The 22,115-nt window shown below is 44.9% G+C and overlaps 1 protein-coding gene across 1 annotated transcript in view; it reads left to right on the top strand.

Annotated features, from left to right (window-relative positions):
• The window catches only part of THADA (THADA armadillo repeat containing), a 649,870-nt gene that overhangs the window by 105,976 nt on the left and 521,779 nt on the right, over positions 1–22,115 (top strand). Inside the window, 3 exon segments of the mRNA XM_030195792.1 lie at positions 11,540–11,676; positions 16,172–16,318; positions 19,859–20,016. Of these exon segments, the coding sequence (XP_030051652.1) occupies positions 11,540–11,676; positions 16,172–16,318; positions 19,859–20,016 (442 nt within the window).

The following is a 22,115-nucleotide window of genomic DNA, read 5'->3' as shown; positions in this document are numbered from 1 at the left end:
AAAAGTGTAGAACTTCCAGCTTTTGATTTGTGATCAGCAAGCATAGAGCAAAAATCCCCAAGCACCAAGAAAATAACTCATAATTGCTTACTTCTAATTCTTCAGAGCTTGTCAACTTCACAGTCCAACCTTACAAGCACTCAAAAGAAAACCAGATGGGTTAAACTGCCGCCTTCCTCCAGCCAAGTTTCTAGCAAAACAGTTCAGTTTTCAGTGTTCTTCTTCAGCACGACTCTCCAGCACAAAAACAGGAAGAGTTAAATTATCTTCCACATAACTCAGATTAAAGTTCACATTTCTTAAAAGTTCTTGATAATTCCTGTACACCATTTACGGGAGCCAGCTCTTTGGAACTGGATCCAAGCCCTTCCTCCCTCTTACCGGCAACTACCTCCCCAGTACTGTGCGTATGTGTTATTAGCAATTCACAGGGATTTCGATTGCTATCCTGCTTGCTCAGTTCACTTAGCTGAAATTTCCATCTCCTGCTATCCTGAAAGGAATGGTAGCTCCTCCCCTTGCTTCATGAGCTCCATCAATGCCTCCTCTCCATCCATCCATCCATCCAAGTCAGAGTCTTCCTTGTAAGGCAAAGTCAGCTCCACCCTCTCCCAACCAGTCTTGCTTTGGTTTCATGACGTATTGTTTAGTGAGCCAGGGATATTGAGCTAGATCTGCATCTTGGCCTGCCCCCAAGAACTGACTCCTATACTTTTGGGAGATAGTAGTAGGGCTGAGTTTCCTTCCCTCTCGGGGCCATGCCACGTTTTCCTCCTTTCTGTGCTTGCCTTTGGAAAGGAAGGGTCCTGATTCCTTGTTGTTTGGCTTAATTTGCTGATGCTTATCACCTTGCTTATTACAATAGAAACATAGAAACATGATGGCAGATAAGGCCAAATGGCCTATCCAGTCTGTCCATCCTTAGTAACCACTAACTCCTCCTTTTCCCAAGGGATCCCACGTGCTTGTCCCATGCTTTTTTGAATTTTGACATAGTCTTTGTCTCCACGACCTCCACCAGGAGGCCATTCCATGCATCTACCACTCTTTCTGTGAAAGAGTATTTTCTTAGATTCCTCCTCAGCCTATTTCCTCTTAACTTCATTCTGTGCCCTCTTATTTCAGAATTTTCCTTCAGTTGGAAAAGGCTCTTCTTCTGCACATTAATGCCACTAAGGTATTTAAACGTCTTTATCTTATCCCCTCTCTCCCGCCTCTCTTCCAGCTTATACATGTTGAGGTTCATAAGCCTTTCCTTATATGTTGTATGACGGAGACCGCTTACCAGTTTTGTAGCAGCCCTCTGGACCGAGTCCATCCTGTTTATATTTTGCTGTAGATGCGTTCTCCAGAATTGCATGCAGTACTCTAAATGGGGCCTCAGCAGCGACTTATACAAGGGCACTATCTCCTCTTTTTTTTCCTGCTGGTCATCCCTCTCCTTATGCACCCAAGCATCCTTCTGGCTTTGCCCATCTCCTTATCTACCTGTTTGGCCACTTTAAGGTCATCAGACACAATCACCCTCAAGTCCTGTTCTTCTTCCTTACACAGAAGCACTTCACTCCCTATACTGTGCTGTTTCCTTGGGTTTTTCTGACCCAAGTGCACGACCCTGTATTTTGTAGCATTAAATCTTGGTTGCCAATTATTGAACCATTCTTCGAGCTTTGCCAGATCCTTCCTCATTTTATTTATTTTTATTTTAGTTACATTTGTACCCCACACTTTTCCCACTCGTGGCAGGCTCAATGTGGCTTACATGGAGCAATGGAGGGTTAAGTGACTTGCCCAGAGTCACAAGGAGCTGCCTGTGCCTGAAGTGGGAATCAAACTCAGTTCCCCAGGACCAAAGTCCACCACCCTAACCACTAGGCCACTCCTCCACTCCATGCTATCCACACCCTCCGGGGTGTCCACCCTACTACAGAGTTTGGTGTCATCCGCAAAAAGACAAAACTTAACAGACGTTCTCCCCCCACCACCCCACACATATATTATTTAAGTCTTCCTAGCCATCTCCAAGAGCCACTTGGCCACACAAAGAGCAGAATCCACTGATACATTACACACAACACGTCAATACAAAAAAAAAAAAAAAACCAAAACAAAAAAAACTAAGTGGCATACAACCACTGGAAATTTAATATATAACATCCACACAGCATAACGGACAAGCACAAGACAACTACAAATAAAGCCACAACACTAAAACAACCAAAGAAGCTCACACCATATATCAACCTGCCCTCACAATTCAAAAGACATTTACACAACAACCACAGACTCACATTACCCCTAATGAACAGGACCTAAGCTAACATCACAGCCTCCACACAAACTAGGAAACAAGATGCTTATCACGAGAATTCTCTTAAGACTATCGATCTTAACACTTCTAATCACCAGAAGAGCCCTAACAGACAACATAATACCAATACTATCCAATTAGACACACCACCTTCCATACAGACAGAGTTCGAGCAAGCAACCAAAGAGACTCAAAAACGATTCAAGTACAACAGTCGACAAAAAAGAATGCAACTAAATCCAAAAAAGACAAAGAAACTTCAACTAAAGAAAATTCCCAAAGTTTCACTCACAGAGGATAACTACCTACCGTTACCAGGGGGATACATAAACAACAGATCAGCAGTATACAAAACCAAAATAATAAAAGAATGGATACTAAACAAAGATCTCGGGCTAGTCTTCCTAAATGAAACATGGATACATGACAAAGAAGACCCTTCAGGTTACAAAATTATGCACTGGACCAGAAACGGGGAAAAAGGGAGGGAGCGTCGCTTTAATCTACAGATCTTTTTTTTGTAGTGGAAACCACAGCAGAAGCAATAACACCACAATTGGAAATCACCTCACTCCGAATAAAAGACAAATTGTTACAAAACCACCTATGCTGGAAATTGGAGAGCGTCTCAAACAGCCTTTATGGACTTTATTTCAAACACTTGCATAGCAAACCCAAAAACATTGATAATAGGAGACATTAACCTGCATTTAAGATCTTTGCACAGAGAGCACCAGAGAATGCAATGAATTTCTTCAATTATGGGACTTCCAACGGCCACCGGTGAACACAACACACATTAAGGGTTATGCATTAGAACTACTAGCATACTATTCTCTACAAACTAAAACTTTAGCATACAGAATCACAGATGGACAGAAGTCCCATGGTCCGACCACTTCAGGCTCGACCCTTTACTGGAAAGGACAGGGGACCCAGCCAACACAAACACTAACCTCGTATAAAACACGAGGAAAGGTAGACGCAACTAAATTCTGGTCTTCTATTTACGAAAATCAGTGGTCACCACCAACAGACTTCACAGAATTCCTGTCTGAATGGGACAACAGATGCACTACCATACTAGACGAAATAGCTCCACTTCAGATCAAAACCTCACATAAATGCAAAACTATCCCATGGTATGATGAGGAAATGAGAGGAGGAGTGGCCTAGTGGTTAGGGTGGTGGACTTTGGTCCTGGGGAACTGAGGAACTGAGTTCGATTCCCACTTCAGGCACAGGCAGCTGCTTGTGACTCTGGGCAAGTCACTTAACCCTCCATTGCCCCATGTAAGCCGCATTGAGCCTGCCATGAGTGGGAAAGCGCAGGGTACAAATGTAACAAAAATAAAATAGATACTATTGGAGATTCTACATGGAATGTTGCTATTCCACTAGCAACATTCCATGTAGAAGGCTGCGCAGGCTTCTGTTTCTGTGAGTCTGACGTCCTGCACGTACGTGCAGGACGTCAGACTCACAGAAGCAGAAGCCTGCGCGGCCACATTGGTGATCTGCAAGGGCTGACTTCTACATGGAATGTTGCTAGTGGAATAGCAACATTCCATGTAGAATCTCAAATAGTAGCAACAGAGGAGGAGTGGCCCAGTGGTTAGGGTGGTGGACTTTGGTCCTGGGGAACTGAGGAACTGACTTCGATTCCCACTTCAGGCACAGGCAGCTCCTTGTGACTCTGGGCAAGTCACTTAACCCTCCATTGCCCCATGTAAGCCGCATTGAGCCTGCCATGAGTGGGAAAAAGCGCGGGGTACAAATGTAACAAAAAAAAAAAAAAAAGCTCACTGCTGAAGATGAGAGCGAGCATGGCGGAAAAACAAAAATGAGGGAAATTGCTTGGAGGGAAACACTAAAAAGGTACAAATTCAAAATAAGACAGGCTAAAAAGAAGTATTACAAAGAACAAGTAGGCAGTGCCGTAGCGAGGGTGCCTGACACCCGGGGCGGGTCGCCGCTGCGCACCCCCCCCCCCCCCCGAAACGCACCCTACCTTTCAGCGGGGGGCAGGCGGGAGGGCCGATCCGCCCCCAGTGCACGTCACTGGGAGCTGCATCGGCTCTGCTGCTTCCCTGCTTTCTCTGCCCCATAACAGAAAGTAACCTGTTCCGGGGCAGAAAGAGCAGGGAACCAGCGAGCCGACACTCCCCCAGCGCGTGCACCCGGGGCGGACCGCCCCACCGCCCCCCCCCTTCCTACGCCACTGCAAGTAGGCCCAGATTTTAAAAACACAAAGAAATTATATGTTCTTGTAAACAACCTATTAAACACGTGGAGGGGCATAATTGAACGGGGTGCACAAGTTTTCCTGAGGGCATCCTTGCAGGACGTCCTCGGGAAGTGGTGGGAAAACCCGTATTATCGAAACAAGATGGGCGTCCATCTTTCGATAATACGCCCAAATCTTAACATTTAGGTCGACCTTAGAGATGGTCGTCTTTAGAGATGGTCATCCCCAGTTTTCAGTGATAATGGAAACCGAGGACGCCCATCTCAGAAACAACCAAATCCAAGCCATTTGGTCATGGGAGGAGCCAGCATTCATAGTGCACTGGTCCCCCTGACATGCCAGGACACCAACCGTGCACCCTAGGGGGCACTGCAGTGGACTTCAGAAATTGCTCCCAGGTGCATAGCTCCCTTACCTTGGGTGCTGAGCCCCCTCAAAGCCCACTCCCCACAACTGTACACCACTACCATAGCCCTTATGGGTGAAGGAGGGGGCACCTAGATGTGGGTACAGTGGGTTTGTGGTAGGTTTTGGAGGGCTCACATTTACCGCCACAAGTGTAACAGGTAAGGGGGGGGATAGGCCTGGGGCCGCGTGCCTGAAGTGCACTGCACCCATTAAAACTGCTCCGGGGAGCTGGGTATGACATTTGAGGCTGGCAAAAAAATATTTTTAAAGTTCTTTTTTTAGGGTGGGAAGAGGTTAGTGACCACTGGGGGAGTAAGGGAAGGTCATCCCTGATTCCCTCCAGTGGTCATCTGGTCAGTTCGGGCACCTTTTTTGAGGCTTGGTCGCAAGAAAAAATGGACCAAGTAAAGTCGGCCAAGTGCTCGTCACGGACGCCCCTTCTTTTTTCCATCATCGGCCGAGGACACCCATGTGTTAAGCACGCCCCAGTCCCGCCTTCGCTATGCTTCTGACACACCCCTGTGAACTTTGGTCGTCCCCGCGACGGAAAGCAGTTGAGGATGCCCAAAATCGGCTTTCAATTATGCCGATTTGGGCGACCCTGAGAGAAGGACGCTCATCTCCCGATTTGTGTTGAAAGATGGGCGCCCTTCTCTTTCAAAAATAAGCCTGCAAATCACTGACTACAACAAACGATGATCCTCCTCCAGCAAACGGACTGGCCAGATACTTCAAAGAGAAGATAATCAAGCTATGAAAATTCCTCCCACAGGAAGACACCACCCTTGAAACCTTCATAGATGAACTCGACTATCACCCAGAGAAATCCCCAGTGGACAGGACATGGATAACCTTTGCCAAGCTTACCAATGAGATAGAAGCACAAGCGTTAAGAAAATTCTCCACAGCACACTGCACGTTAGACACATGCCCCTACCACATTATAAGAGCATCCCCTGCCTGTTTCATTAACCAAGTCAGATCTCACTTGAACTTTATGTTCTGAGCAGGACGATTCCCAAACGTAACGTACTACTCATGCCAATCCCGAAACACATTAAAAAAAGCGCCAAAGATGTCACAAACTACAGACCAGTTTCATCCATACCAATAATGACCCAAATAATGGAAGGCTAACCAGCTAGTAGAATACATCAACGAATTTGATCTACTACACGGATCCTAATCTGGCTTCAGGGTCTATCACAGCACTGAAACAGTGCTGATCACTCTTCTGGCCAAATTTAAACAGGAAATCTCTACAGTTAAAACATCCTCCTACTTCAGTTTGACGTGTCTAGTGCATTTGACCACCAAATACTACAAAGAATACTCTACAAAGCTGGAATCGTAGGGAAGGTACTTGCATGGTTCAAAGGTTTCCTAACCACAAGGTTCTACCAAGTAAAGTAATCTCTGAAATTTCTACCCTGTGGAGTACAGAGTCCCCCAAGGATCACCACTCTCATCGATTCTATTCAACATAATGATGGTCCCCCTAGCCAGAACTCTATCCAAACAAGGCCTAAACCCTTTAATTTATTCTGATGACGTAACAATCTCTATCCCCTTCAAGAACGAACTATCCAAAATTACTTCCAGAATCACAGACAGCATAAACACTATGGAATCCTGGGCATCAACCTTCAAAATGAAACTGAATAGGGAAAAAACATGATACTTACATCACTTTACAACACTGATTGCTTGGAAACCATCAAAGTCATGGGATCTTCTCTCCCAATAGCAGATAAATTGAAAATTCTAGGAATCACCATAGATCGCTATTTATCCCTGGTCAAGCAGGCAGCAAACACCACAAAGAAAATGTTCCACACAATGTAGAAACTTAAACGCATCAAACACTACTTTCCAAAAGACACATTCCGCACCCTGTCCAAACCATGGTCCCTACTGCAACGGAATCTATGCAGAATGTAAGGAACAAATAAAGAAACTACAAACAGCACAAAATACAGCAATAAGACTCATATTTGGAAAAAAATGATTTGAAAGCTCATTGCCTTTACTTTGAAAACTACACTGGCTACTACTGATCAAAGCACATATATCCTTCAAGATAGGTTCCCTGGCCTACAGAATAATCTTTGGCCTCTCTCCGAGCTTCATGACTAGCCTAATAGATGTACTAATTTGTAACGCTATCAAAGATTCAAGAGCCTACCTTATCCTCCACTTCCCGAGATGCCAAGGCATAAAATACAAGTCTGCTTACACATCTAGCTTCTCATTCATCTGCACCAAATTCTGGAACACACTACCAAAAGACATCAAATTCTTGAAGAGGTGCCTAACTTTCTGAAAACACTTGAAAGCTCACTTATTTAGAATATTCCTTTCCGACGACCCCACAAAGCCAGGTGAATCACCGGCTAACACTAAACAACCTGGCAGTGGACAGAACTGAACAAGATGTGTGTCCCTCAGCTGGATCTATAACACGATACCTTTTTACCCAAACATGTCTATAACCAACAATGTGACCTTTCCATTTTAATACTACTGTAATCCTCTTCGAACCAATATAACTTGTAATCTACTTACTTCTAGATATCTGTAAGCCACATTGAACCTACCAATAATTGGGAAAATGTGAGATACAAATGTAATTAAATAATAAATAAATATCGCTCAAAAGATGTTGGAGAGCCGGGCCGACCCCTGCGGCACACCACTGATAACATCAAAGCAAGCTTCATTTACCACTACCCTCTGTCTCCTCCTGCTTAACCAGTTTTTGACCAGTTAGTCACTGTAGGATCCATACTGAGGGCACTCAATTTGTTTATCAGTCGCCTGTACGGAACCTTGTCAAAGGCTTTGCTACAATCCAAGCATACCAAATCTACCCCTTCCACGTCCAGCTGTTTGGTAACCCAGTCCAAGAAATCAATTAGATTTGTCTGATACGACCTGCCTTTAGTGAAACCATGCTGCCTCGGGTCCTGCAGTCCATTCGATTTGAGAAACCTCATAATCCTCCGCTTTAGAAGCATTTCCATTAGTTTACTCACCACCGATGTCAGACTGACAGGTCTGTAATTCCCAACCTCATCCTTCCTTCCACTCTTGTGCAGAGTGACCACATCTGCCCTTCTCCAGTCCACCGGGACCACTCTGGACTCAAAGGAAGCACTGAAGAAGTCAGGCAGCGGAGCTGCCAGAGCATCTTTGAGTTCCTTGAGTACCCTTAGATGTATCCCATCAGACTCCATCGCTTTGTCTACTTCTAGTTTAACTAGCTCTTCACTAACACAGTCTTCTGAGATTTGGTCCCAGTCTACCATACATCTGTCCCCATTAGCATTTGTTTTCTGCTGTCCTACTCCTAGCCTTTCATCCGTGAACAAAGAACAAAAATAATTGTTAAGCAGTTCTGTTTTATCCGTATCTGCTTCTACATATTCCTCCCCTCAGCTTTGAGCCTCAGAATGCTGTTATGGTACTTCCTCCTGTCACATATCTGAAATATGTCTTGTCCCCCAGTTTTACCGTATCAGCTATCTTTTCTTCCAATTGCCTCTTCGCTTTCCTAACAACTTTTCCAGCTTCTCTTAGCTTTTTCAAGTATTTTTGCCTGTCTTCCTCAACCCCTACGCCAAGCCCCCTACCTACCCATCTTCAAATCTCTGCTTAAAACTCACCTCTTCAAGGCTGCTTTCGGCACCTAACCTTTCGTGAAATATAGTATGCCCTATCAGACGGACTCTACACTTGTCTTTTGACTGTACACTTGTCTTTAGATTGTTTAGATTGTCTTTAGATTGTACACCTGTCTTTTAGATTGTAAGCTTTAGATTGTACACCTGTCTTCTAGATTGTAAGCTCCTTGAGCAGGGACTGTCCTTCCATGTTAAATTGTACAGCGCTGCGTAACCCTAGTAGCGCTTTAGAAATGTTAAGTAGTAGTAGTAAGTAGTAGTCTTCCTTTTTTTGAGTCATCTTGTAACGTAAGAAGGCCAACCTTCTTTTCTTTACCTTTTCAGCTACTACATTTGAGAACTAGAGTGGCCTTCTTTTCCTCTTTCTTTTATGTAATTTTCTAACATAAAGGCTTCTTGTCTTTAAAATAGCTCCTTTCAGTTTTGCCCACTGCTGTTTTTCTTTCTTCAGCTGCTCCCATCCAGCTAACTCTTCCTTGAGAAATTCCCCCATCTTGACAAAGTTGTTTGTTTTTTTTTTAATCTAGGACCTTCAGTCTTGAGTAAGCTCTCTCCTCATTTGTTTTAATATTGAACCACACCATTCGGTGATCGCTAGATGCCAAATGATCTCCCACCGTAACATGAGAGATATACTCTCCATTGTAAGCACCAGGTCTAGAATAGCGCCATTCCGCGTCGGTTACATTACTCACTGCTGAAACCATTCTTCCTGTAGAGAATCCAAGATCTTTGCTTCTAGACGACCCTGCAGCAGGGACGCCCCAGTCAACATCCGGCATATTAAAATCACCTATCAGTAGTACTTCCCCTTTCCTAGCTATCTTGTGGATGTCTTCAATTAAGTCTCTGTCCATTTCTTCTGACTGTGAAGGTGACCTGTATATTACACCAGTGTAAATACATTTTCCTTTCCCTTTTACCAGTATAACCTGCAGTTCTTCCTTACCCCATATATCCTACAACGCTGTCACTTTAATATTATTTTTGTATATACAGTGCCACACCCCTTTTTCCTACCCTGTCCTTCCTGAATTGATTATAGCCAGGTATAACTATATCTCAGTCATGGTTCTCCGTGAACCACATCTTTGTGACCGCCACTAGATCCAAGTCGGCTTCTATCATTGCAGCCTCTAGATCTAGAATTTGTTGCCTATACTACAGGCATTGATATACAAGGCTCTCCAAGTATTACTCTTTTCCCCCGCTTTCTAAAAGGGTATTTGATGTCTTATCTTCCTGAGGATTATTAATGACTTAGGTGCATTTCTTTCCCATTCCCAGTAAATTTAGTTTAAAGCCCTCTTTAGTTCTTTAGCCAGTCTGTTACTGAAGACAGTATGTCCCTTTTTTGAAAGATGGACACCATCACCGCTCAGTAGCTCTTGGAAAATCATCCCATTTTCTAGGAAACCGATGCGCTGGCGTTAGGACCAATCATACGGCCACACATTTTGCTCCAGGATACGAGCATCCCTCATAGGCCTTTACCTTCAACAGGAAGGATTGATGAAAACACTGCCTGTGCACCCAGATGCTTAACCCTCTGACCTAGAGCCATGAAGTCACGTTTGATATGTTCAGTAGGATACCTAGCAGTATCATTTGTACCGACATGAATGAGCAGCATAGGATAGTGGTCAGTAGACTTGATGAGTCTAGGCAGTCTTTCCTCTACATCTCGAATCTTTGCACCAGGCAGACAGCACACATCCATGAACATCATGTCTTTTCGGCAAATGGGCGCCTCAGTATCCCTCAGAAGAGAGTCACCAGCCACCACTACCTTTCACTTCTTATTGGCCACCGATCCAGTGGCTTGATTGTTGTTTCCTCCTTTTCTCAAGATGTTTGTAGCTCTTCTGCCTCCAGGGCTGCGAACTGATTCTTCAGTTCAATAGAAGATGGAGTTTGGTGGTTGATTTTACAGGATCTGGTGACCTGTGTCCATCTATCCTCTTTCAGCACAGGATCTTCTGTCCCTTTACTGGGGATCCCCAATCTTTCAACATGCATCTCCGGGATGAATTTCTGGTTGTCACAGATGCTTCTTAGTCTTGTGACCTCCTCTCTTAGTTCTTGTACTTCTTTCACGAGGGATTCAATGTGTATACATTTATCACATGAAACCAGAATCTTGTCTTGGACCAAGCATTCAGTCTGGGCAGAGGTTGAAGCTATAATGAGAGCTGCAGCTTTAGGAGCTTGGTGTTTCTTTGCCATACTTCAAATGGACAGATCTATATAGAATATAGACAGAGAATATGGGTTCTTGCTCCCTGTTGAAGTGGGGGGTGAAAGGAAAATTCTGTAGTAAGGCGATGAACAAAATAGGTGTCAGTAAGTGCTCACTCAGTAATTCTTTTTGTTCATCACTTTACTACAGGCTTTTTGGTGATGTGTAGTTAAACTCTGGAAATCATTGCCAGAGAACGTAGTAAAAGTAGGTAGCTTATCAGGGTTTTAAAAATGGTTTGGACAATCTCCTAAATCTTCTTATTTCTCAAATGAGTAAGATAAAATCTGTTTTACTCTTTGGGATCTCGCCAGGTACTTGTGACTTGGATTGGCTACTGTTGGAAACAGGTTACAGGGTTTGATGGACCTTCAGTCTGTTGCAATATGGCAATGCTTATGTTCATATCTTCATTAGCATAAGCTAATGCTCATTTAATACATGCTGTTTACTGCAGGTCCCATTTTATGTGGTGGGGCCTGCTTTACAGGTTAAATTTACTATTGCCCTTAATATACTCCCCTGACTGTTTGTCCACCAGTACTGAAACCAAGAGGGTTGAGTTGACTGAAGGTGCTTTATTGCTGTAATATTTTTGACATTTAATTTGAAAGCTGGCCGTTTCTGACTTTGAATGTACTTCTTGTAAGGAACCTGGCAATGGTGACACAGTGGAGACAGACAGTGGCAAGACTTATCCTGATGTCCTACTCACTTTCTGCTGTGGTGTCTCCAGTTGTTCACAGCTCTTCACCAGAAGGCCTCATACCAATGGACACTGATCCAGGTATTAATTCTTCAGTTAGTGACCTAATATCATTTTGTAACTCATAGAGGCTGCTTGGGAGAAGTTAACATGAGAGCATGTGGAAATGTGTGAATCATTTTTATGCTTGCCATTTTCTCTCCTTTTTTTTTTTTTTAAATAATATCTTTAAGGGCCCTTTTTACTAAGCTGTGTTAAAAAAAAAGCTGCGGTAAGCACTGGTGTTGGCTTACCACAGCTTAAAATGGCGTACCATGGGATATGTTCAGGCATCCTGTGGTAAGTTCCAAGTCGGCCTGTGTTAACCGTGCACAAAAATATTTTTAATTTTTTGTTGGAGGAGGGCGTGTCTGGGGGGGGCCCGAGAGTAGCCGTCCCTATGCCAGTCAGTTAGTACATCATCATTAACACGCGCTAACTGGTTAGTGCAGGATTAGGTCCACGTCGTCGAAGAGGTTTTCGATGTCGGTGTTGTGATGAGGAAGAGTGCTGCGTAGTGTTGTTATTTTGTCTTTAAAGTAGGTAGCCAGTTTGTCTGCAGGTGGGATGTCTGTGTTGGATGTGTTGACAGGGGTGGTGTCTAGTAACTTATTTACGAGTTGAAATAGTTTCTTCAGATCTTTGTTATCCGGTCCTAGTTTAGTCTTGTAGTAGGCCCTTTTGGTTTGTCTAATTGCATGTTTGTATTTTCTGTGCATTTGTTTCCATGCATTGAGTGTATGTTCATCTTTTATTTTTTCCATGCTCGTTCAAGTTTTCTGAATTGTGTTTTGAGTTTTTTAAATTCGTCGTTGAACCATGGTATCGAGCTTTGTCTTCTTGATATTCTTGTCTTTAAGGGTGCTATTTCGTTTAGTACGCTTCTGCATCTATCCTCCCAGTGATATCCTCCCAGTGATTGAGATAATGTACGGAGTCAGTTCGTGTTGTCCATCCGTTGTCATATGTCCTAGGTGAAGGTTTATGTCGCCTAGTATTAGTGTAGTGGAGTTGTTTACAGAAGTGTTTGAGATGAAGTCCGTGAAGATAGGCTGGCTTTCGTTCCAGTTACCGGGTGGTCTCTAAAACAGGACGCAGTTCAGTTGATCAGGGATTTGTTTTGGATGCTGAGTGAAGCAATTTCTAGTTGGGGTGTTATGGACTTGGCGATGGTTTCGGTAGTGAATTGTGCTTGGTAGATTAGTTTATGCCTCCACCTCTCTTTTCCAGTCTGGTCCAGTGAGTGATTTTGTAACCTGGAGGGTATAGTTCGAAGATTATGGGGTCCTTTTGACTGTGGATCCAAGTTTCGCTGATGAAGATAAGATCGAGGTTCTGAGTTAATCCAGTCTGATATTGTTGTTGTTTTGTTAACTATAGACCTATCATTAATGTAGCCCACTTGGATATTTTGGTATTGGGATGCTAGGTTTGATGTTGTGTGGATTTTTGTAAGTTGTCGTTTGTTGGGTGGTGTATGTTTGTTGTGATCTTTCCTTCCATTTTGTTGGCATTGACTGTATTTAGATAATCTTTGATTTGGTGGAGTGTTTGATTAGTCTTTGGTGGTTTTGCAGGGTGGGTATGATATTATATTCTGTAAGTGGAATGGATAGTGTTAAGTGGGTCAGTGTGAGGGAGTATATTGCTAGGAGTATTTTGATTGTATTTGTTTTGATGTCAATTTGGGATAGTTAGATTACTGACAGTCAGATGCTCGAGAGTGATGTCCTGAGCGCAGAGCTCTGGACACGGTTTTCTTTCTGTTCCTTCCTGTGAGCAGCTTAGTGCTGCGGCTCCGGCCAGAGGCCATTCGGTCCTCGCGCCGCACCTCATGGCCACCATCAGGCTGCTCCTCGCAGCTTTCTCCTGTCTCTCCGTGCGCTGCCTCTCCCCGCACGCTGTTCCTTCCTCTCCAGTTCTCTTGTGAGCGTGCCAGGCGGGCATCCGAACGGCCTTCCTGGATGCGCGGCGCACTCAAGGGCACTATCACCAGGTGAGACCGCCAGGTGAGGCCGATGCAGCCGCGTCGGGCAGTTGTTTGCTCGGCGTTCCCATCGATGCAGGATCCGGCCACTGTTCAGCCAGGGCAGTGCCAGGCTATCCAAGGACAACGGCCGAGAGGCAACAGGGGGCTTCGGGCGGTCTCGGGCAGTCCGCAGCGCTGATCCACTCGGTAGGAGGCCCCCCAAGTACGCTGGGGGAGCCCCGAACTCAGCTGTGGCTTCAGCATGGTGGTCTGGCTGTCAAATGAATAAGGCACAAAAAGGTGCCCTAAATGACCAGATTACCACTGGAGGGAATCAGGGCTGACCCCCCCCCCCCCCAATATCCCCTAGTAGTCACTGATCCACTCCCACCCCCCAAAAATGTGAATAAAAATACGGCATACAAGCCTGTTTGACAGCCTCAGATGTTATAGTCAGGTCTATTAGAGCAACGTGCAGGTCCCTGGAGTAATGTAGTGGTCAGTGCAGTGCACTATGGAATGGGGGACTCAGGTCCCTATCTCACTCTACCTGTCACACTTGTGGTGGAAACTGTGACCCCCTCCCAAAGTCACCAAAATTCTGCAGTACCTACATATAGGTGCCCTCTTCACCCATAAGGGCTGTTGTAGTGGTTTACAGTGGGGGGTGGTGGGTTTTGGAGGGCTCAGGGGAAACGATAAGGGAGTAAAGGTGAGATATGTATAGAAGTGCCCCTAGGGTGCCCCATTGCTCTCCTGGGATTTCTGGGGGACCAGTCTGCTAAAAATGCTGGCTCCTCCTACATCCCAATGGCTTGATTTTCTATGTTTTGCACTTATTTTTTTTGAAAAATGGACCAAAAAACCCCCCAACACGTTCTAAGCACAAAACTTTGTTCAAAACAGTATTTTTGAAAAACAAAGATAGACATTTTTCTTTTTCGAAAATGACCTTCTTTCCTATTCAGATTTTGGACATTTTGTGCAAAATGTCCAAACTTGGATTTGGCCATCATATCGAAAATGCTCTTCTTAGTCAGTGAATGAATATAAATGAGACCTAATTGTATGCATAGGGAATATATGCAAATGATATGGTGGGCATGCTAGGAATCAGTGCTGTAAAGTGCTGCAGCCTCCTTGTGTCATAGGAGCTCCATCCTAGTACAGCACTGCTAGCCATCGGTCTGCTAATCATAAAACAGATGTGTTGTGACAGTGGGAAGATAAATCATTAAAATGGTTTCACACATGGATTTAATTTGAGAGTGAGTGGAGAAACTGCCATGCTGTTCTTTTGAAAATTTCAATTGCCAATGACTACATGGAGACTTTGAGCCTGATATTCAAAGGATTTATTTGCGAGTTATGCTCATTGGCCTCTTTGAAACTTTACTAGTTCTGAGTGCATAAATGTTTCTCAAAATGTTATTAAATTCGTAAATTTAGGAGCATAAAATGTGTGGCAACAAGGGGGGGGGGGGGGAATTTAGGGCAGGGAACAGAAATTAGAAGTTTAGCACTGATCTTTAGTACTAGGCTCAGAAATCTAGGCAAAAAAATGGCAAGCCTAAATTTATAAGCATAACTTATATGCTTTTAAGATGAATTTTCAGCTGAAAAGTTATGCTGCTTAGTTTGGCTGAAAATAGGATATAAATTTAGGAGGCTGATTTAGGAACATAAATTTAGGAGTTCGGCATTTTCTGAATATTTGCATTATGGGCTTTATTAGAATCCTGTCACATTTAACCTATAGGCAGTGGTTCCCAAATTTTACCCTCTTTGTTCTTCCACTCCCCAGCGTCATCATCTTCCCTACTCTTCAGACATCCACCCACCCCTTGACATAATTATTCCCTTCACTCCCTCTACCTCTCTGGCATCACTTCTTTGCTCTCCTACCACCTGGCATCACTGTCTTCCCTTTCATTCTCCCACTTATTCCTCTGGCATCACCCCTCTTTCTTCCCCCCCTTCCCCCCATCCACTTCTAGCATTATTACCTTCCCTTCCCCATCAGTCACCGGCAACATTATCTTTCCTTCTCTCTGACCACCTGGCATTATTACTGTCCCTTCTCATCCAGTCCACCGCCTGGCATCACTATCTTCTTTATACCCACCTTGGGATTGCTTTCAGCCATCAAGAGGAATCGAGTGAGTGGTGGATCTTTCCTGCTGCTGTTCCTTCCCACTGAAGTCGGAACTTTGCAAGGGCCAATGCGCTTCCAACTTCAGATGGAAGCTGGCAGTGGAAGACCCACTACAGCAAGTAGGACTTGCTGCTTATTGATTTCTTCTACTAGCTGGTGAGGAGAGCACATGGAGAGGGGTACAGAGAGAATAGGACTTTGTTACTGGCAACAGCAGCTGCGATTCACCCTGTTTTCTCTTTGTGTTTGTTTGGCAAAACCTTAGTGCAGATTAAGTCACTTGATTTAGATACTTGGGGGTTTCTGTACATTTTAAACCCCTTTATGTTTCTTGAGTATTTTTACCTTGTTTTGGTACTGGAAATATAAAAACAGTACAGAAGTTAAAGTACTGTATTCTCCTTCCCATGCAGAAACTGCAGCTCAGTTGCAGATGATCCTGACTGAGATACAGCCACGAGACACAAATGATTATTTTATTCAGGCAAGACTGTTGCAAGCACATCACAAACTGTCAGAAGAAAAAGGGGCATCCGAAACTCTATGTACAGACATCAAAGGTAGGGCAACTGGAACACATGACTTTTTCAATGTTCTCTGCCTGTGGGATCTTGGTGCCTGGCTTTCTATACCTGTTAAACCAACCAGAAGAGAGAGAATCTGTAGCACAGCTAAACAGCACAACAGGTAGGGTGATAGATCAAACTTTATTAAGAGACCCAACATGGGCCGTGTTTTGGTAATATACCTGCTTCAGGGGGTCTGTAATGTGAACATGTAAACATAAACATATTGTATAAATATAAAAAATATATACATAGTTATAAAAATGTAAAAATATGAAAAATATGGCAAATCAGTGCCTGTGTTGGGTCTTTGTTTGTCCATCCCACCAAGTCAACCTGTTTAAAAAGATATACCATAATGAGCCATCATAAATGACCTAACATCATAACTATACCGAACCAGGTAAAACCGACTTCTCTACACCTGTCCGCTTCAATCAGTTTTCACCAGTGAACATTAACGCATCACCCCTTATCTCTCATGCCTGAAATGAACTCTCTTTCCAACTTACTGTATAATTTATTTCAACATTTATGAATTTTAATGTAACACTTGTTTTGTATTTCTCATTCCGGAAATGGCGATCACCATTATGGCATAATGTAAGCCACATTGAGCCTGCAAAAAGGCGGGAAAATATGGGATACAAATTCAACAAATAAATAAACTCATTGTGCTTCCTACCTGCTGTGCCTTTCTAGACCTGTTGACATTTTGACAGTGATCAACAATATAGATAGCTGGTAACTTTGTGAAGAGATACTGCAGAATTGCTGATAATTTTGTTCGTCAACTTAGCTTATATAAAATTGTAGGGGTTAATTATTCAAAGCGATTTAACCGGTCAGAAACAGCTCCTGGCCGTTAGTGCTGCTGAAAATAACCCGTTAGCGCTGAGCTCAAAACTAGCTATTTTGGGGACGTTCCAGGGTGGAGTTAGCACTTGGTCGGTTAAGTGCCGATATTCAGCACTTAACCAGCCAAGTTATCCGCATAAAAGTCACTGCTATCTTTATGCATTAGCCGGCTCAGGAAACCTGGAAAATCAATGCCGGTACCTGGACGTGGCCCAGCATTGACTTTCTGGGTTTAACACCAGTGGCGGTCCGCAAAATGTTGATCGCTTCTGGCTGAAAATCCTGCTTGTAAAACACTATGTTATAGCACGCCACCTCTTTCAAATGACTGCTGTGAATTGGACGTCATTATAGAGGGAGCCAGTCTGAAGAATAACCAAAGGAAGACTTTCTTCACTGAAACCGTGAGGGGGTGCATTACACCGCTTCCCTATAGAGATAGTGGACAAGCACAATCATCTGTAACATGTGCATGTTATACTTTTGAACTCCAGAAGGAAATTTTCTTTGGCTGTAAGTTTGCAGGATTGAGGACATACCCGGCATACCCTAGTTTAAACAAGTTTCATTCCTGCCATGGCATGTGCAAAACAAAATTGGAGGTACAAACCCCTAGGGAATCAATGAACAAATCTGAAGACAAAATAGGGTCTCTGGTGCTGCAGTATAAAAGAGAAAAGGGTAGAATAGAGCAGTGGCGTTCCTAGGGGGGCTGACACCCGCGGTGGATCGCCGATGCGCCCCGCCCCCCGGGTGCAGTGCGACCCCCCTCCCCCGGCGAAAGACTTTCCCCCCCCCCCGGTGCACACCGCTGGAGGGGGGGTGCCGCGCGCCTGTCCGCTTTGTTTCCATGCTCCCTCTGCCCCGGAACAGGGAGCACAGAACGAACGTAGCGGACAGGCGCGCGGCACCCCTCCAGTGGCGTGCACCCGGGGTGGACCGCACCCCCCCCCCCCCCCCCCCTTGGTACGCCACTGGAATAGAGATGGGTTTTCACCAGTTGATCACTTTTTCTACACTTCTTTGGATAAACTGGGTTTTATCCCTTCTAAGTATAGCTGTAGCTCTCATTCTGACCATGGGGTGGAGATGTTGAACTTTATGGTCCACTCATGAAATGCCTTGAAGTTGTGGTAAGGTGAAGGAGAGACTTCTGATACTGGTGAACCGTGGCACATAAAATGTTTATTCCTTTTTGCTTTATGTTGCAGGTAGCTTAAGTGCAGGCTTAGTTTCATTAGCAATTGAATGACTGTATTTATGGTTCACTGAGGAGGGTGCTATTTTCAAAAGACCTTTTCCCATCCAGGGCTTCTAAACAAAAAGGCTTTTGAACTCATGGCCCCTTGGATGTTTTGAAAACATCATTCACTTTTTTTTTTTTTCTGAAAGAGTTGATGTCTTGAAATGATTTTAAGGTAGCTCCATGCATGCAGAGCAGCACGTACAAAAAACAAACATTTAAGGAGAAAAGGTCTGATTGTTTTGGGTTCAGATTAGACAGTTAAAGAAACACTGCTGTTATCCTGGCTAAAATGCAGATTCCCTGACCCCTTTTCCCACCATGAGTTAGGCAATGCCAAGTCATTCTGTAAGTGGAAATAAAATGACCTCTGTTAGGCAGGCTTGAATAAAACTAGCTATTTTTTTTAAATAGTGTGTTGAATATTCAATTACTTATTATTTTCTCCTCGCCATATATTGTGACACATCTGAGTGCTGAAATGGCAATTGTATATAACTACCCTGTTTCCCCGAAAGGTAAGACATCCCCTGAAACTAAGACCTAGTAGAGGTTTTCCTGAATTGGTAGATATAAGGCCTCCCCCGAAAGTAAGACCTAGCAAATTTTTGTTTGAAAGCAGGGCCGCCGAGAGCCGGACAAGGCCGCCCCCCCAACCCGAGGTCGCCGGGCCCCCCCTCCACCCACCCTCCGTCGCTCCCGGAACTAACCTTAAACGCCTCCTTTCACCTTCGCAGCAAGCAGCAGCAGGGCAGACCTCTCCTTCCTTCCATGCCCCGCCCTCGCGGACGTTACGTCAGGCGAGGGCAGGACACGGAAGGAAGGAGTGGCCTGCCCTGCTGCTGCTTGCTGCGAAGGTGAAAGGAAGTGTTTAAGGTTAGTTCCGGGAGCGATGGAGGGCAGGCAGGCCAACCCCGATGTTTCCCCGAAAAATAAGACAGCCCCTGAAAATAAGACCTAGAGCATTTTGGGGGGGGGGCAAAAATTAATATAAGACAGTGTCTTATTTTCGGGGAAACACGGTAGGTGCTCACAGGTACTCATCTCTTTGCATGTGTAACTACAGAGAAAAGTAGCACTTATGCACATGAGTGCCCTAAGTGCTATTCTGCAAGGGAGGGGGGGTGTACATGTGGATGGGGGCACGGGCAGAACTCCCAATTTACAGAATACTGTAAATTATGTGGATCTTTGCTACATTTAGGGGCCTGAAGTTACATCAGGTCTATGGCTAGTGTAAACTGTACATGTCTACCGGGTTACACTAGTCTTCGCTATTGGAATCTGGCACCCAGATGTTATTACAGAATAGGATCTCGTCGTGCGGCACTGGCGCACCTAAAAGGAGGTGTCCACTGATAGAATTGCCCCCCTGAGTGTTCGCTAAAACGGCACTTCATCCCAAACTGAATTATCTTTCTTTTCTCCTGCAGTGAAAGAAGGGCAAAACAGTTGTGTCACAGCTCAGATGGTGCTGGTGTGTTGCTGGAGATGCATGAAGGAGATATCTTTGCTTCTAGGACTGCTATGCCAACTTCTGCCTCTGCAAACCATGCCTGCATCTTCTCAGGGTTTAATTACAGTGGAGCAGGTATGGAGGTTCTCATTTCTTTTTCACATGAAAGAACTGGAGGCGGCTTTAAATTCAGCTGGCATTACAACATAAGCAACCGAGACCCCTCGGGCCCACCATTCATCTCTTTACCACCATAACCCCCAATAAATACTTCACACATAGTATTTCTTTAAGTGGCACAACTGGGCCGCAGCTTTATTTTAAATCCAAACATATCTTAACCCTGGGCATACCCAAGCCGCTTCAGCCTCTGGCTCAATAACCCCCAAGCCAAGTCCGCCGCACCCTGGCCACCGAAGAGGTCGTTCCTGCCCTTTTCCGGGGCTTTTAACCCCCTTTTGGGTAGCCCCTCCTCTTGCCAGCGGGGAGCCATGAGCGTTGGGGGTCCTGCCCCTTCCCCCGCCTCGCTCGCTCCCGGCTGGCCTCGGAGCGCGGCGCCATGTTATTTTTGGCTCCCTGCACCCTGCGGGGCACTGCGCCTTCCTTTTTGTTTTGGTTGGAGTTGAAGTTACTCAGATGCATTGGTTGGATGTGGATATGTGGACGCCATGCTCTGCTGCAGATGTATGGCTCAAAACTGCTGCACTTTTACTTTTCTTTATGCTAGCTGCTTTTTCTAAACACTTATTTAAAGACCATGAAAGATTCTACACCATCTGTGAGTATTCAAGAAACACGAATGCGGTGTTTACAAGAAATTAGCTTCCCACAAGTATTTCATTTGGAAATATCTTGGATTTATTAGGTTTCTGTTTTCAATTGATGACCTTTCCTTTCCATGTGGTTTTCAACAAATGCCATTTCCAGTGTGGGGGAAGGAGGAGAGCAGAAATATGCATGAACTTTATTTAAATTTCTTTTGATTTCAGAATAAATGTTTACTCCTTCCTAAGGTGTTGCTACTTTTCAAAACTAAATAAATAAGAGCGTTTTCTAGAATAATGATGATGTGAGCTGTAATTCCTGTGTTCCCTGGCCAAGCTCACCGTCACCGGCTAGATTAACTCCCAATATTTAGTGCTGGGCCACTGAATATCAGAGGCTAAATTCGGTGCGGATCACTGTCGGAGTTTACTCAGGTCCCGGTCAAAATTCAGTCAGGGCCCGCATAAGATAGTTGTGAGGGCCCCGGCTGAATATTGGCTGGGACCCACATAGCTATATTTTAACTTTAAAGAAATCCTGATCCCCCCCTCCAGCTTCCAAACCCCTTCTTCCGCAGCCCATGAGAATCAAAGCCCTACCCCCCTTCCAGAAAGAGCCCCCCCCCCCCACCTGTATGCCTGGTGGTCCTACTAGGGGCAGGAGCGATACTGCCCCTTGCGGCTGGCCTTTGGAAATGACTGCCACGACCTCCTGTAGCAGCTCACAGTACCCCCAATGTCCCCAGTAGGAACACCAGTGATACAAATAGGGCTGGGGTGGGGGGAGCCTACCTAGGTCTTGTGGGGGAGCTGGAGGGAGGGCTTTGATTCTCATGAGCTGGGGGGGGGGGGACTTTTTTGGAGGCTGGGAGGGGATTGGAGTTTCTTTAAATTTAAAATATAGTTATGCGGGTGCCTGCTGATATTCAGTTCTAGCACCCGCATAGCTAAGCGGGCGGAAACAGGACAGCTTTTGAGCTCCTCCCAAATACTGCCCCCTGTACCAACCCTGATCTGCCCTTATTTTAATGGGTGGTCAGAGCCAGTATTTAGCGGCACTTCCCAGTTTAGTGCCACTGCATATCGGGGGGGGGGGGGGAGGGGGGGGTGTAGGCAGCCACAAGTGATTTAAGCAGGCTGGAGAATGTTCTATTACTACTATTTAACATTTCTAAAGCGCTACTAGGGTTACGCAGCGCTGTACAATTTAACATAAAGTTCTTTTTTTAGGGTGGGAAGAGGTTAGTGACCACTGGGGGGAGTAAGGGGAGGTCATCCCTTATTCCCTCCGGTGGTCATCTGGTCAGTTCGGGCACCTTTTTTGAGGCTTGGTCGAAAGAAAAAATGGACCAAGTAAAGTCGGCCAAGTGCTCATCAGGGACATCCCTTCTTTTTTCCATCATCGGCCGAGGACACCCATGTGTTAAGCACGCCCCAGTCCCGCCTTCGCTATGCTTCTGACACACCCCT

The sequence above is a fragment of the Microcaecilia unicolor genome, chromosome 3, assembly GCF_901765095.1.
Source record: "Microcaecilia unicolor chromosome 3, aMicUni1.1, whole genome shotgun sequence".
Classification (NCBI taxonomy): Eukaryota; Metazoa; Chordata; class Amphibia; order Gymnophiona; family Siphonopidae; genus Microcaecilia; species Microcaecilia unicolor.
This window is presented reverse-complemented; position numbering and strand designations above follow the sequence as displayed.